Consider the following 16,211-nt stretch of genomic DNA (forward strand, 5'->3'; position numbering starts at 1 on the left):
ATTTTGAAATTCCTATTTCCGTTTGTCTGCTTTGCCTTTACCGGAAGCGAAACGCACAGCGGTTCACAAACAGCTCCATGTACCTTCCCTCTCAAGACGACGAGATTCAGATTTTTTTTAAACCATGAAAATGTAAACGTAAAAAAAAAGGAACAGTCTTATATTAAGATTTAAACTCAAGATGAATCACACTTTTGAAATGTTATTGTTTGTCATGTTCATTTTAATTAATTAATTTATTTATGTTTAACCATTTAAATTCAACTTTAGATGGCACTGATAAATCTCTAGATAGATCACCAAATTATAACAAAATGTGGTTTTTTTTGTTATTAAAAGCATATCTTGATTGCACAAAATCAATTTGAATGAATTTAGGATAACATATGATTTGAATACAGCAATTAGGTATTGCTGTAGTCAAATCATGTTATACTGGTCAAATTTGTGTTTTCCTTAGTTTTATAACTTTTTTCAAACTTCCAATTTATTTGTTTCTGCTGTATTGAAATTATGTTCTACTGGTCAAATCTATGTTTTTGTTACTTTTCCCTTTATGGTATATGGTAGTAGTATATAGCGAGCGATATACCATTGTAGTCCTTCAGATTGAAGGTAGTGAAACCTCGGTTGTAATCAGGACCGGACTACATAAGCAGAACCGCCTCCTCCCGCTTCCCTTTTTGACAAGTCATGTCAAATAAATGTGAAATTAATCTGTAATCATAGTGTTCTTTATGTATTTGCTGAAATAAACAAATCAAATCAATTTGACAACTCGGGAGTATATCTATAGGAAATAATGACACTTCCAGTTCGCTTGAGAAATGATACCCAGTTGCCGAGCGACTAAGTAACGCAACATGCAGAAGTAACATGAAAACCGACACCTCGTGGTTTCCCAGCTTGGTGAAATATTGACTAATATGTATTACCATAAGCAATAAAGGCGTGACGTCATATCGCTCTCTGGCCGGTCGGCAAAGTGAACCCATTTGTGTGTGTGTCTGCTTCCTTTCAACATGTCTGCAGAAAGGTTGCTGCTATGTTGCCTGCTTCTTCAAGGCTCCTTTGCGCTGTCAGGTGAGTAAATCCTTTTATAAATATTTCTGTAAATCAAAAGTATGACTGCACTGTGTGGATCAATGAATATGTATTAGGGAATTTTTGGCACATCACTGATCTCCACTGGGATCCGTCCTACGATTGGAGCAAGGAGCCCACAAAAGTGTGCGACTCGAGCGGAGCCAATCCAGCAGAGCAGGCAGGTCCGTTTGGCAACTATGCCTGCGACTCCCCCTGGAACCTCATCAACTCCTCCATTTACGCCATGAAGGATATTCTGCCCGACCCAGATTTCATTGTGTGGACAGGGTAGGTGGTCGGTGACAATGTAGCTTTGGTAAACTGGGTTTCATTCGGTCCGTTTTCTTTAGCACTCACATTCAATTTGTTTTCATTTGTGTTCGGAGAAATTTTGCAATTTATTTTTTTATTAGAACATGTTTAGTTGTTTTTCTATTTCTAGCTAATTGTCACATGTGAAATGGTCGCGATATGAAATGCGTAAAAAAGCAAGTTGAACAGGTATTATAATGGAAGTTAGCATACGGCAAACAAGCCTCTAATAATTATTTTTGTATTTTTAAATTTATTTAGTTTTCAGAGTGGATTTCGACTAGTACTTATCATTTTTTTACTTTGAACAGATGCTTTTACCGCAAACTCGGGTCAATGAATGGAGCCCAGGTTTCCAAGCAAACATGGTGAATTGGCATTTAGGTGTTCTGCTGCATGCAAATTCAATGAGTTGCAAACCCAAGTAACGTCAGCTCTGGGTTCTTAACATCGTATGATCTTGATACAGAGACGACACCCCGCACGTTCCCAATGAGAACCTGGGCGAGGAAGCCGTTCTGCGCATAATCGGCAACCTCACCCAAATCCTCCTAAACGTTTTTCCAGGTACGTACGGCTCCAAGTGTAAAAAAGGGAAAGTCGGCGGTGCGCTTGTTAATGAGGAGTCATAAAAGTCTTGTGTTATTTGCCATCTGTGGAGGAACCAAGGTGTACTCTGCCCTGGGTAACCATGACTACCACCCCAAGAGCCAGCTTCCCAGTGGTTACAACAACATGTACAACCAAACAGCCAAAATGTGGGAGCCCTGGTTGGAGCCAGCGTCACAGGAAACCTTCAAAAAAGGTCCTCCTTCTTCAACATTGATGACTTGACTCGTATCTGACTTAACTCATTCAGTGCCATTGACGCATATAGACGTCAAAGATATGAAGTGGGTTGGCAGTGAACGAGTTAAAACTCTCTTTGTCTTTTAGATGTGTTTTCATATGCCTTAAGTCGAGCTGATTTCAATGGCAGCTTTTGGCCAAATTGAAGTCATTTATTTAGAAATCTACAATTATGCCTGGTTTCATCCGAGCAATGACTTGACAACTTCCAAATGTTGCCGATCGCAGGTGGCTACTACACAGAAAGACTTTTGAAACGGCCAGGTTTCAGGATGTTGGTGCTCAACACAAATCTCTACTACGACCGCAACGCGGTCACCGAGAACGACGCGGATCCGGCCAACCAGTTTGACTGGGCGGATGGCGTTCTCACAAAGGCGGCCGGCGACAAAGAGAAGGCAACGTCAAATAACGGGACAAAAATGGACAAACAAGCATTTCTCACCAGTCTTCTCTTTACCGCGTGCTTGTTGTGCAGGTGTACATCATCGGCCACGTCCCTCCGGGGATGTTTGAGAAGAAGAGGAGCACGCCTTGGTACAGGCCGCAGTTCAACAAGCGCTACCTGGAACTGATTCAGAAGCACCACGCAGTCATTATGGGACAGTTCTTCGGCCACCACCACACCGACACCTTCCGCATGATCTACGACACCAAAGGTAATGTGAATTGAATTAGCGTTTGAGCAATTTGGGTGGAAGAAACAAATTCAGAAATGTACCAAATGTGTCCTTTTCCCTGCAGACTCCCCCATCAGCACCGTGTTCGTCAGCCCGGGGGTGACACCGTGGAAGACCACACTTCCCGGAGTCGCAAACGGTGCCAACAATCCTGGCATTCGCATCTTTGAATACGACGCCACAACGCTTGTGGTTCAAGTACGGCGGGCGGGCAGAACATTTCCCCCAAACACTAGTTTGGGGCCTTTTCTTCACATACACACTGCTCACACTAAACTGTAAATTGCACCCCCTGACGGGCTGTTACTGTACTGCATGTTCTACACTCCTGATGTAGCTGCATTCTCAAACACGCCACTGAACGTCACCTGTTTTTTTTTTTGTCTTTAGGACGTGGTGACGTACTATCTGAACTTGACGCGCGCCAACAAGGGCCAGGACCGCTGGGAGAAGGAGTACCGGCTGACCGAGAGCTTCCAGGTGGCCGACGCCTCTCCGGCCTCCATGCAGAAGGTCCTGGAGAGCATCTCCAAAGACCACTGCAGCCTGCAGCGGTACTACCGCTTCAACTCGGTCAACTTTGACCTGAGCGAGTGCGACAAAGGATGCCGCGCGGATCACGTGTGCGCCACGCGCGAGGTCGACTACCAAAGGTACGAGCGCTGCGTGGCCACGGAGGCGGCGGCCGGCAGCCTCGGGGGAGCCCCGCTGAGCGTCGTCGGCGGCGCGGCCGCCGGCGTCCTGTTGCTTTTTGCTCGGCAGTAGTTGGCGATTCGCACGGATGGCACGTTCGAGGAATATCCTCCTAATAATTAGAAATGTAAATGATTTTGTTGTAGGTAGCCGTGTGTTTCTTGTTGGCACTTTCAACCGAATGTAAAAACATTGTCGCAACAATCCCACAGCAGAGTAAGACATCGACTACAGTAATGTTCACCCAATTTCCTTTTCCATGATCTCAGTTATTTATTTTATACTTCCACTTGAGTTGTACAGGTCATGAAGGGTTGGTTTGATTTTTTATCCATATGGCGTGAAAAAAAAAAAAAGTTGAAAAGGGGTGTGTAGACTTTCTTTTCCCTTCAAACACACACTGTAGCCTTTTAATGACCAAAGCTTTGCATTTTAATGTTATCTAAAAATCTGCCAAGTAGATATGACAATTGTAAACGTAAACCAGGTACATTTAGCTCCTTATCACCTGTATGGCTTTCATAGATACGTGATTTAGTTCATTCCTCGTTTCTACAAAATATATTACTCTTTGTTTGCTGCTTCAAAATAAAATAAACAGTATCAGTCTTTATGTTGATTATATGCCCTACGATAAAGCCGGAATGAGTCCATCCTGGATGACGCCTCTTATGTATCAATAAAGATGGCTCATAAAAGAAGATTGTGCCTCTACAATGGTGAACTTTCAACCTGACATGGTGACGCTTCATCACGTGATCAGGATCTGCTTGGCCGAGGTGAAAGGCTGCACGGCGGCGTCCAGAGCTTGGCGGTAGTCACCCAGAGCCACCTCGGCGCAGGCGGGAGGGCTCAGCTTTCCCTGGCGGACGAGGGAGCACAGCTCGTCCAGCATGCTTCTGAACGCTCCTGGATCCACAAACAATGGAGCATTTTAGTCCAATCAAACCATCCCAATATGACATTTATAATGCTACATCAATTCAAACTCAATTTTCCATAATCAGTCAAAGGTACGCAGGCACTCGTGCCACCTCACCAATTGAGTGTTGTCTCTTCCACTGCGTCACCCAGAAGCCGCACACTTTCACGTCCTTGAAAATAAGAGCACTCTAGGAAAGCAGATAGTGGGAGGGGGGGGGAATATAACATGAGGGAAAAAAAAAATTTGGCTAGGAGTTAAATGATCAAGGTGATAATGCGGCGTACCACAGGGACAGTCACGGGCTGTTTGGACATCCCTCCGTAGGTCACCATGGACCCTCCAATCCTGCCGTAAACACGCTTGTGTTACTAAACTTTTTTTTTTTTTTTTTTTTTTTTTAGACTGAGCAGCGTGCTCACCGGAGATGACGAAGCAGCTCGATGGCACTCTTCCCTCCAACTGCATTTAAAGCCAGTTTGGGCTTTGGACACATCTGCAAAGAAAGACCCCAAATGATTCCGTTGGTAGCTTTCCTGGGTGCCCAGTTTGCACACCGGCGCTAGCGTAAACGAACGGATCCGCTGTTTTGACGAGACGCGCCTTGAAGAGTTCCTTCATCTCGGGCCGTCTCAGTGCGTCCTCCTTGATCACGTGACTCGCTCCCAGCGCTTTCAGCCTATCACTGAGCTGGGTGAACTCTGGCCTTGAGTCACAGCATGAAAATGAAGAAATTATATTTGAGAAATGAGTCAGCATAGTACACATAATCATGATTTCAATTCAACCTGTCTCGGAGGACGTTGATGGTGTGTATCCCCCTCGCCGCTGCAATCTGAATGACCGCCTGTCCCACGCCACTGTTGGCTGCATTCTGGATCACCGAATCACCTGCAAAGTCAACCGCTGTCAAGTCAACCTATCTGGGATGTTTGGTTTTTAGCATTCATTTTGGTACATTTTCAATATTGTCTATTTCCAGGATGAAAGAAATGAAGTGCTGTTTTCTACCTGGCTCCAGGTGCTCAAAATCAGCCAGCATCCTGAAAGCAGTGCAGGGGTTCACCCCGAGGGTGGCGGCCGCCAACAGGGGGATGTCTCCAGGCACCGAGATCACGTCTTCTTCGTCCAACACAGCCGCCGTCCTCCACGTGCCTGTCGACGGAAACCCGGAAGCTGCAAACGGGTTGCTCGCGCACGCAAGCTAGGTGCCACAAGTGTTCATTTACCCAATCCGGCATCTCTTGGGATCACCCAGTCTCCTTTTTGGAGAGACGTGACCTGGCCGCCCACCTCCACCACCTGGGCCACGCCCTCATTGCCACCAATGGCTGGGAGGTCGGGCAGAATGGCATACGTCCCTGAAAATAACAAATGTGACAATATGGTGTTAAGCAACTATTTGAGGGGAGGAGCTCCATTTAGAGAGTTGTGAAAAGGATGGGTTCACTGTAAAAATTCTTGAGCTTCTCCAACTACTTTTGGTACCTTGGATCATGTTGATGTCAGATGGGTTGATGGGAGCGGCCAGGATTTTAACCAGAACATCTTTTGGACCCAGTGGGGGAAGGTCCACATTCTGCAACCTAATGGACATAGTCTTTACATTATCCTCAAAAGTTGGCACAGGATTGTAATAATGTGTTGTGTTTCCTGAAATTAGTCAGTGGTGCTTAATTGGTCCTATTAGCGAGACGCAGGCTTCCATAGTAAAACATGAAATACAACCAAACAAATTAGAATAAATGGAAATATAAAAAGGACACTCATTTGAGCCAGTAATAAAGACAAAAATCAAATTGTTTTGAAATTCTTACTGTACGACATGGGCAGGATCTCCGTGGTTTGTGTACACCAGAGCTTTGCAGCGGCTCAGGTGGCGGATGTTATTATCAGCTCGAGCTGCTCCTCGGTGACGCTTGTCAAGAGCAGCGGCCAACAAGCTTCTTCTACAAAGTAAAACGTTTGTATAACAGCCGGTGCCAAGTTGCGGCCACATTGTGACGTGAAAACGGACACAATATTCGGCAAGGGCTAGTTTAGCTAATCTCGCTGGAAGGGGGCGGCCATGTTGGAATGACGTAATGAGTATGTCAATAAAAAACAGCGCCTCCAAGTGGACAGAGGTTATATGTCGGAGCGGATTTTTTTTAAAACCACTTGACACCGAAAGTATAACTGGTACTTTATCAAAGCTACTTATTTTATAGTGAAAAAATATTTTTGAATCATTCTTACTAATATTGGAAAACACAAGTTAGTGTTTTGACACATTCAATTTATGATTTTGGAAAATATTTGACTAAATATTAAATGATCACTCCTGACATTATAAACCAGCATTATCATGCAGGTTATTGTAAAGTCAGCATTTTGGATAAAACTAATTCACATTCTGTACCAAAACAAGTGTCCAGTGAGTGCTTGAGCAGAAAACATGAGTATTGTCATATTTATTTTGAAATGGAGAAGGATCTTTACATATCAAAACATCATGGCAGTAAACACGACACACTGCTCATCTTGGACAAAAACTAGCCTGAGATCAAGATCATTGTTTCCATGGCAGTAAACATTGATTACATTCATCAGTAACAAATGCACATTTTTTGGTACCCTTTGGGTGGAAATTATCTCGAGCCATTCAATTGATAAGATACATCACGAACAAAACAAAAAAGAAATGGCTGATGGTCACAAACAAAGAGTTACCCTGAGCATTTTGCAGCTTATCCAAGTTGGGGAGGTAGGACCTTTTTTTTTTTTTTTTTATCAGTTACTTTGAGGTTTTGTTTGCTTGTAGGTTCCCCTTCACTTGGATCCAATCTGAACAAGTGCGAGTGTGTCATTAGCACTGATAGTCTAGAACAAGCCACATTTTGAAAGGATGATTTCACTATTAAAGCCCCCCGCCCCCCCAATCACCACCCCTTCATTTATAATATTCAACTACATCACCATCTTCGACCATTACGGAGGAAAACACGACAAATAACGGCGGCGCGTGTACAACATTTGGCGTGCGCTCGTCGACTCCTTTCTAACCCGTCCGAACTATTCCCTGAGTTTTCGAAACGGGTGTTTTATTTCCTGAGGTGAGCCAACGAGCGCGTGAATCAAAAAACTAAAACATATATAAAAGGAGAGGTAATTCTAACGAGGCTAACCTGAATATATATTGATCAAATAAAAAAAATGCATCTGACACATCATTAGTGCACATTGCATTGGTTCTGGCATAGATAGAAGCTTAACAAAATGATTTGAGGAAGAAAAAAAATATCTGAGCAAATTATTAAAAATACTCTATACCCGTAAATTACATTCTGTACGTTGCTGATGCTGAATAGTAAATTCATACACGAGATAGGCAGTAAAGTTGATGGACAACGAGGGATAAATTCGTCAACTTGAATGTCTCTGAATGTTCTGAACTCCTACTTCCGTGCCAGTTTCTTATTAGCATGGCTCCAATTTGACAAGTTTAACCGATCGAACACCAACGATTATGTCCATCTCGATTTTCTACTGTGCTGAACTCGATAATCAAAGGGCACCGATTAAGTTACCTGAGTGTTGGAACGCCTAATTCTGGATGAAAATAAATACGTAGCATGATTATTTTTCTCTCTCTCTCTTTCTAAAAAAAAAAAAAAAGAATAATTTTACATATTATATATTAATTGAGAGCGTTGGCGTCTCCTGTAAAACGGGAGTATAGCGCCGATTTAGCTAGCTAGTATGACGTACGGGCTCCTCGGCGCAGGCTTGGCTGTTTCCAGCACAGATGACCCAACACTTGGGAGGGTGGTGTCTCAAATAATCATCACTTTGGATCTTAAAAAAAAAAAAAAAAACTAAAATAGGGGAGAAGGGTTAGGGAATAAAAACAACACCAGCCATCCCACTGGTAACATCACAGTGTGCGCTTTGTTTTCAAGTAACAAGAGGAGCGCTAGCTGAAGACCTCAATAACTACAATCGGAAGTGATGGATGCAGCATCGTCGTGCTCTCGTGTGCGCTTAATAGTCCTGATGAGGTAACGTATATGCCTTTGGTAACTCTGATTGGAGACAAAATTGATTGGAATTCTATCCAAAGTGAGGTATGAAGGTTGATTTTTTTTTTTTTGGGTGTGGTTTTGCTGATTATGTAGCATATGCTACGTCACACCACCCTGCCGTAAAAAAGTTTGTGACAAAAGCCCAAAAAGCTTCACACTTATCAGGCAGGTGTACTAGTCGTTGGAAAAGTAAGTGGGCTAGAGTGAGTCACGTGACCGCAGCGACTGACCGACTGAGATTGAAAAACAAAATGAGCTAGAACGGTCTCAGAAGAGGTGAGGTCAAGAAAAACAGGATAATCTATCTGATCATCTCAGACAGATGTTTTCATTAAGACCTGGCATTGGTTTTTTTTTCTCTCTTTTTCTAAGCCCTTGTCAATTTTAATATTTAGCAGAGCAAAATTCTAATAACCGATTATTTGGCCGATTAATAAAACGCAAGTATAATGAATAAAATAACGTCTTTGGTCCCTTAATGCTAACAATAAAGTAGATGCTAATTATAAGCGTGAAGATTGACCATTTTACAATCTTTTGTCTTTTAACATTTGTTTAACTTTACAATAGAGAGAAAAAAAATAAAAAATCATCCGATTTTTTGACTTTTTTTGAAGAGCTAATATCGGCCAATTAAGTCTGCTGGCTGATTAATCTACTTTTCATAATAAACAAAAGGCGCCAGGGTACTTCGGGTGGCAAAAAGTGTTTGATTACTGCCGATGAGGTTTATCATTTTCATTTCTTCCCAAAAAAAAAAAAAATTTAAAGCGACTCAATCAGAACCAATTGAGTGAATGTTGTAAAAATGTGTACGATACAACCGACATGAGGGTGTGTCGAAGTTTTTGCCACCCGGAAGTGAAGGTCTTGAAACATCATCAGTGATTCTCACTATTGGAAAGAGTGCAATAACACAGCAGTATTCCTGAGTGTAAGCGATAACAACAAATTTAAAAAAAAATATGAAAAAACAAAATCAGCAACATTCTTCTTGAGAAAACTTGTTTTGACCTGAGGTAGTTCCAAAAGAAGCTTCAGACTGGAGCCGATTCATCAGTCGAAGCAGTTTGATTGGCCTCTGTGCTAACCAATACTGCCCACCTTCCAAGGGAAAAAAAAAGAAAAAAAAAAAAAAAAACACAAAATACCTCCGCTAGGCCTATTCGGAGGCTTCTTGAGGAGGTGGCGGTGGCGGGGTGGAGGCGTGTCCACCTTTCTCCTCCTCGTTGACCTTCAGGGCGGATGGCTTTCCCTGAGGAGCCGGCGAGGGCTGCTGTGCTTTGATTGGACAGTTGGCCACCATGTGATCAATGCTCTGGCAAAAGTGGCACTTTTTAGGCTGAGGCGGCAACTTGCACTCTTTGGCGTGGTGGTCCAGACCGCCGCAGTTGTAGCACCTGCAAGAATATCAGTATATATACACTATATAAATATGACTTCTTGAAAATGACATCACAAGTGGAATGGAGTTTTTCCCGCAATATGACCGGATTAAAAAGTGTTACTCGCCACAAGAGGGCGCCATTTCATCTCGACTGTACATCTGATGGGGGCATGTCAGGTCACAGATGGCACCAATTTCAACATACCTCCGCAGGTTATCTATTATATCATGGCAGCCTCATCAGACAGCAAATTAATTCTAATTGTAGTTTTTGGAGGGCACAGTGAAAGCTATCACGAATATTTCAAGTCAATACAATTTGGTTCTTTTTCAAATGGTATTCAATTCATTTAATCTACAATAACAGTTTGACGTCAAACAATTATTTTGGCTGACATTTTTATGTAACTGAATCCATTTGAATTAAAACGGATGCTTTGTTTTCGTTCTTTGCCTCACTAGCATTGAACTCGAGGTCCAATACGATGCCGGCCGGCAGTGTTACAGCAGAGAGGGCACGGGTGGAAATGGACAGAAAATCTATAGAAAGACCACGCGTGTAGGACAGATGGATAGTGGGCGTGGGGTGGGGTGGTCACTTGGTACCGGGAGGGGGGGGGGGTCATCCCCTTTGCACCATTGAAGTTGAAACAAATGAGCTGCTTTTGCCCGTTGAGGACGCCGTACGGGCGTCTAAGCCCGCGGCGTCACGGCACCACCCTTGAATCAGCATCCGTCGTCAGGAGCGCCAAAGGGAAGTGCTCCTTTGTCCGGGAGGGCGGCAGTAATGACCTCTGAACCCTGACCCCTTACCCAGCACCACAGCGTTTGCTTGCATTTACTCCTACATTGTTCCCATGGCAACACTGACCTTTCACCCGCTTGCCTTGCCTCTCGCATCTGTTATCAATTAAACGGACAGCGCTTTCTTTTACTCCCCTGTGGAAATGTGGACTCCATTTCAAAATTAATAATCAGAACCTAAGGCCCAAACATATATTTTTATTTTGGTCAGGCTGGGGGAAAAAAAAAATTTCTTTACTCCCCCGTGGAAATGTGGACTTCATTTAAAAAATAATAATCAGAACCTAGACCTAAGGCCCAAATGTATAGTTTAGTTATTTTGGTCAAGCTGAAAAGAAAAAAAAAACTAAAAATGAAGCGCAGAATAGCACTAATACAAAATAGTGCCGAAGGGGCGAATGATATCTTATCAAGGGATGTCGGCTGCTGACGCGCACAAACCGTAGCGATCGCCACTCTCTCACCGACTACTCGGTGGCTCTAATCACAAATGACAGCAGGGTGAAGGTGATACACCTCTAACCCCCGGCCGGCCGGCCCCTTAATGATATTCAGAGAGGAGCGCAACACAAAACATGACCCGCATCCATGCAGTTCAGTTCTTGGGAGCTACACAAAACATCTTTGGGATCGGCTCACCAACCACAAAAACCACAAATATTTCAAATGAAGTGACATTTTTGTTTGGTTAAGGCTTTTGGTGTTGGGCTGGAGGTGGGGTGTGGGGATTCTCCAAATTTAAACAGTTATTGATCCAGGTTCACACGTCAAACCTCTGCCCATGCAAATGAGGGCCCAAGGGGGGGCCCAAGGGGGGTTGCGCAGAGGCAACGGTTACTTTGGCTTGCTCACGGCTTTGTTTCCAAATCGATATAATCTTAAAGTAACACTTTCTAATGCTGAGTTGCGTCAGCAAAGTTCAGAACGATATTTTACCGTTTGACTCAACTCTATTTGCTTACCGATCTCCTTTGGAGCGTCGCTTCTGGACTTTCTTGCCTTTGGGTCTGCGCTCGCTGCCCACGCAGTGGATCCCACCGGGGCCCGTGACCCGCTGGGACTCCAGCCCTTTGGGGGACTTTTTGAAGGTAAACTCCACAGCTTCGCCTTCCTTCAGGCTGCGGAAGCCGTCCATGTGTAACTTGCTCTGGAGAAGAAACAATGACTCAATCTTGGTCTTTTTTTTTAGCAAGTAGAGAATTACTTCTCCAACATACACTCAGTGGTATTGCTTAATGACCCACCACCCCACCCCAATGGTCAACCTGATGTGGGTAACCTTCAACCCATCCCCCCCACCTCGCTCTCTGGATGGAGGAACAGCATTCCACACTGCAGCCCCCCACTCGGCTAACACTGACCACTGCTCCAATCTAAAGGGGATGGGGGTGGGGTGGGAAGGCAAGGCAAGGCAAGGCAAGGTTGTGTGTGTGTGTGTGCGTGTGTGTGCGTGTGTGTGCGTGTGTGTGCGTGTGTGGGGTTGATCAGAATGACATTCCTTGGATGGTTGTTGGGCACAAAGACGGACAAGATTAAAAGTTTTAGGGTAGGGTGGATTGGTGGGGGGTGGTGTTGGTCTGAGTGATGTCTTCCTTTGATTAACCCTAACCTCCTCCCTAACTCCCTCCCTCCCCACCCCGAATAAACAGCCCACCCTGTGGAAGCCCGCGACATTTTGATTTGCGATTTGATTTCGGGGTTTGTGTGACGACGCGTGCCGGAAAAGGAGGTGGCGGGGGCAGTGAATTAATCAAATGACATTAAAAAAAAAGTTACGTTCAAGTTAAGCACGTGAGAGATTCCATAGAAAGACGGCTAACGGTTAGGGTAAAAAGGCAAACAACTTTTGAAAGTTGCAAGCAATAAATTCAAAAATCTCTCGGTCGATCAAAAGCGGAAGGCCCCACTCGCCAAACCAGCGCCGACACCAGAATTTGCTCCAACGTTCAGAAAATATTCCAAGAGAAATTTGCCAAAGAATTGTGGTTTGCTAAATAGGAGGCAGCAATTACTAGCCATGTTAGCATTAGGCTAAGCAGACAATACAGAATGTTTTTCTCTCAAATATATTCTTTTAGCCATCATAAAATATATTGAAGCCTTAAAATTCGGGAAAATTCTCAGGATTTTGCCAAATTGGAATCAGCTTGGTTGACTCATTACAATAACATTAGAAAGCTTGTTTGTCATAAAAGCAAATTGCAAAGTGCTACGTGAGCAAACCGGAAGCTTCTCATTACCCCACTTCCTCTCCCACGTATGAAACTAGCGGCCACCAACAGGAAGATTGACTTGGCCTTTTTGCATCCAAGGGATGGACACCTATTTTTTTTTTGTCCTTACAGTAAAACTACTCTGGAGTTTAGTTCCGTAAGGGCCGAGGAAGACATCAGAGGCTCGAGAGGGCAACTGTCCGTGAGACAAAGAGGGAGTCGGTCACACGCGGAGGGGCGCCCCATTCACATGTATGGCCCCATTGTCCACCTGCACAAAAGGCCCAATGGATCCTGGGAGTTGATTTTCTGTGACACGCGGCTACTAATTTTACAACCCGGGCCTCTCTGTCTCTCTCTTTTTTCTTTTTTTTTTTTAATGTTTCCATAACCTTTCAGAATCCATCACTGCCACGTGCGCCTCCACACACGCAAATGGGATTGTTGGTTATTGGCTGCAAGCTTCAACTTGAGCTGCACTTCTAATGACCCTGATGATTGAGACAGGTCACGTAAAAGTCAACTTCCCCAAATTGGGATGCGTTTAATCCTTTGGATTTGATTAATTAATTGGATTAATTTGCCCTTTCTAGCTCACTGGTGCAATGACTGTATTTAATTGGATTAATTTGCCCTTTGTAGCTCACTCATGCAAAGATGATATTGTTATTGTTGGCTATCATAACATAAGCCACGCAACACGCAAGCCTTTTTTTATCGGCACAGTTTTCTGTTTCATAGTTTAATAGATTTAAATGTTTGGAATTAAATTGAAGGTTTTATAAAGTCACTCGAGAGCCATTATGTGCTGATCCATTACTGTGTCTTTTTTTAAATTTAGTTTTAGGTTTAATAAAGTAAAAATATGCTCAGATTGACTTGATTTTTTTAATGATAATTTATGGCTCTATTTTTAAGAATTCCGTGTCAGGTTACTCTATATGAAAACAAAACATTAAAGCTTATGTTGGGATTCATTGCATTATAATTATTATTTTTTTAAACTTAATCTCTGTCTGAATCACATTTAATATTCTTTTGTTTTAACCTCACTGTTGCTCATCTGTTTTCTTTTATAAATAAAATTGGGTAATAGAATTTCAGGTTTACATTGCCTCCAATAGCAATAATTAAATAGATATAAAAAAAAATTGCAGAGATTCATTTTGTTTAATGGCAATTAGTATTTTTTTCTTTTTTAGCCCACATGTTCTCAACTTGCGTGGATTCGGGTTTGTGGGGGGTGGAATGAATTTACGACAGGAACCTTGAAGTGAATGAGGCAGCGAGCAGGCGCTCCTTTCATTCACATGCTAAGTCTTTATCTTATCACGCTGCACCGGAGGCAGTGTGACTGTGTGCGCGTGCGTGCGTGTGTGTGCACGTGAGTGTGTGTGTGTATGTGGGGGGGCACTCGTCATCCTCACCTCTCTCTCTCTTTTTAATACCTGTGCTAGTCTGCCTGATATCAAAAGAACGACACCTCATTAATGTACACGAGTGAATGATGGAGTGAAAGAATCAAAGTGGCCCCGACCGATGGGATGGCTTGAAATGTAGATGGTGGAGAGAAAAAAAAAAAAAAGAGGAGGAAGTGGAATGAAATTGGAAGGCTTGGAATCAGTTAAGAAATACAGAAGGACAGTCAATATTTCAAAGCTTTTAAGTGGGAAGAGTTGAGAATTCGATGTTTAATCATTTGGGATGTTTAACTTTTCCTAAGATGTCCTGAAATAATTTAACTTGGAATGAAAAATTGACTTTTTTTGGGATGGAAAATAATGCCTAATGTGTCGATTGGTTTTTCAAAGTTGTAATTTATTAGGAGACGTAGTACATATTGCAAAATAAGAAAATAATAATAATTGTGAAGTTTTGGGATGGAAACATTTAGGATAAGATCATGTAAGTCCGTTTAAAAGTCATTTTAAAAGTATTTCGTTTTTGTTAGTGTTGTTTGAGATGGAAGGCCGCCCAACTTCAGTCTGGCTTCATTTTCTATATCCAATTTGTGAAGATTTGATGGTATACTGTTTGTTATGTTGCAGCATAGAGCATAATTTTTATTTACAAATAAAAGAAATCCAGCACTTCTGCAAGGCATTGGACATTCATTTAAAAATTCCAGAAAAAGCTAAAAGCACTTGACAGATTTAGAGAATATATTCATTGAAATGGGATCAAATGCATTTCACCTTTGGAAAAGCTCTGAACAATCTGGAATGATAAAAACAACAGATTCAGCTTCCTATTTTTGATTGTATAGCTAATATAGATTCTAACTTATTTTACACAACACACATTTGCAAATCCATGATCTGAAAATGGGAATAAAATGACTTTGGAAAGCCAGCATCTGGGCTTGAACCATGCTTCCACGTGTTTCCCCTCCTGCTGGGGGTGGGAACGACACTCACGGAGCTTGACACCAACCCCCAGCTCCACTACCACCACACCAAAAAAAAAAAAAAAACGGAAAAAAATCCCAAACCCCCCCAAAAACCCAATTTCGTGATTTTCGTGGATTTTGCGAAACTAAAATATTCTGTGGTTGTATTTTTTAAGCATGTGTGATTTATTATTATTTTTGCGTGGAATTTACCTGATGTACGAAGACATCCACGGGCTCGTCCAGCTGCAAGCCGTCCCGGTTCGTCATGGACAGGAAGCCGAAACCCATGCGCACGTTGAACCACTTGCACAAACCCTGGCCCTGGAGGGTCTCCGAGTCCTCCTCGGCCGGGCTGGGGCCCTCGTCTTCGTCCGCCTTGCAACCCCCTAAAAAAAAAAAATTACACGGACATAATAAAAAAAAAAATCGTTTGCTGACTCCCAGCCCGCCAAAATGAATAAATAGGCGCAATTAATCAATTAAGCAGCGCACAGATGGGTTGATACTCGACCTGAGAATTCCTGGTTGGAAACGGAGCCCATATCTCGTCCTCTGCGTGAAAAGATGAGAGCACCCACGCATGCACACGCAGCAATCCACGCAAGCCGTCCGTCGCCACTATATCGCGCAAAAAGTGAAGGAGAGCGGCGCAACGGGAGAAAGCAGAAGGGAGGGGGGGGGGGGTAAACAAAAAAGGGGGAGGCAGGGGTTGGTCCATGTTTGTGAAACAATGAGGGGTTGGTGGAAGGCAAGGGGGTTGGGGTGCTCACCCCTCACCGCACTCGCAGCCCAAAAAAAGTAAGACAATG

At 43.2% G+C, this 16,211-nt stretch overlaps 3 protein-coding genes across 3 annotated transcripts; 1 reads left to right on the forward strand and 2 right to left on the reverse strand.

Annotated features, from left to right (window-relative positions):
* Positions 1 to 919: 919 nt before the first annotated feature.
* smpdl3b (sphingomyelin phosphodiesterase acid like 3B) lies at positions 920 to 4,233 on the forward strand. The gene is made up of 8 exons (XM_049729375.1): positions 920 to 1,083; positions 1,161 to 1,374; positions 1,868 to 1,965; positions 2,060 to 2,203; positions 2,476 to 2,645; positions 2,726 to 2,906; positions 2,992 to 3,125; positions 3,318 to 4,233. Exons 1-8 carry the CDS (start codon positions 1,023 to 1,025, stop codon positions 3,690 to 3,692), a joined length of 1,377 nt encoding a protein of 458 aa, XP_049585332.1. The 5' UTR covers positions 920 to 1,022; the 3' UTR covers positions 3,693 to 4,233.
* mecr (mitochondrial trans-2-enoyl-CoA reductase) lies at positions 4,029 to 6,640 on the reverse strand. Its single transcript, XM_049729399.2, has 10 exons — positions 6,360 to 6,640; positions 6,031 to 6,128; positions 5,772 to 5,903; positions 5,554 to 5,697; positions 5,331 to 5,433; positions 5,146 to 5,248; positions 4,965 to 5,038; positions 4,830 to 4,890; positions 4,660 to 4,732; positions 4,029 to 4,529 (listed from the first exon to the last, which is right to left on the reverse strand). Exons 1-10 carry the CDS (start codon positions 6,539 to 6,541, stop codon positions 4,372 to 4,374), a joined length of 1,128 nt encoding a protein of 375 aa, XP_049585356.1. The 5' UTR covers positions 6,542 to 6,640; the 3' UTR covers positions 4,029 to 4,371.
* A 323-nt stretch (positions 6,641 to 6,963) lies between these two features.
* lin28aa (lin-28 homolog Aa) lies at positions 6,964 to 16,044 on the reverse strand. The gene is made up of 4 exons (XM_049729467.1): positions 15,914 to 16,044; positions 15,613 to 15,788; positions 11,760 to 11,944; positions 6,964 to 10,006 (listed from the first exon to the last, which is right to left on the reverse strand). The coding sequence occupies exons 1-4, from the start codon at positions 15,942 to 15,944 to the stop codon at positions 9,769 to 9,771; spliced, it is 630 nt and encodes a 209-aa protein (XP_049585424.1). The 5' UTR covers positions 15,945 to 16,044; the 3' UTR covers positions 6,964 to 9,768.
* Between the last annotated feature and the right edge of the window lie 167 nt (positions 16,045 to 16,211).

Source organism: Syngnathus scovelli, chromosome 9 (assembly GCF_024217435.2).
Source record: "Syngnathus scovelli strain Florida chromosome 9, RoL_Ssco_1.2, whole genome shotgun sequence".
In the NCBI taxonomy this organism is placed as follows: domain Eukaryota; kingdom Metazoa; phylum Chordata; class Actinopteri; order Syngnathiformes; family Syngnathidae; genus Syngnathus; species Syngnathus scovelli.

Coding starts and splice junctions, on each gene's coding strand:
- mecr (XM_049729399.2), bottom strand. CDS start 6,541: ATGTGGCCGCAACTTGGCACCGGCTGTTATACAAACGTTTTACTTTGT. Junction 6,129..6,359: donor GATCCTGCCCATGTCGTACA/GTAAGAATTTCA, acceptor TATGTCCATTAG/GTTGCAGAATGTGGACCTTC. Junction 5,434..5,553: donor TTTTGAGCACCTGGAGCCAG/GTAGAAAACAGC, acceptor TTGACTTTGCAG/GTGATTCGGTGATCCAGAAT.
- smpdl3b (XM_049729375.1), top strand. CDS start 1,023: ATGTCTGCAGAAAGGTTGCTGCTATGTTGCCTGCTTCTTCAAGGCTCC. Junction 1,375..1,867: donor GATTTCATTGTGTGGACAGG/GTAGGTGGTCGG, acceptor ATCTTGATACAG/AGACGACACCCCGCACGTTC. Junction 2,204..2,475: donor ACAGGAAACCTTCAAAAAAG/GTCCTCCTTCTT, acceptor TGCCGATCGCAG/GTGGCTACTACACAGAAAGA.
- lin28aa (XM_049729467.1), bottom strand. CDS start 15,944: ATGGGCTCCGTTTCCAACCAGGAATTCTCAG. Junction 15,789..15,913: donor TTCCAACCAGGAATTCTCAG/GTCGAGTATCAA, acceptor TTTTTTTTTTAG/GGGGTTGCAAGGCGGACGAA. Junction 10,007..11,759: donor CGACGCTCCAAAGGAGATCG/GTAAGCAAATAG, acceptor ATATTCTTGCAG/GTGCTACAACTGCGGCGGTC.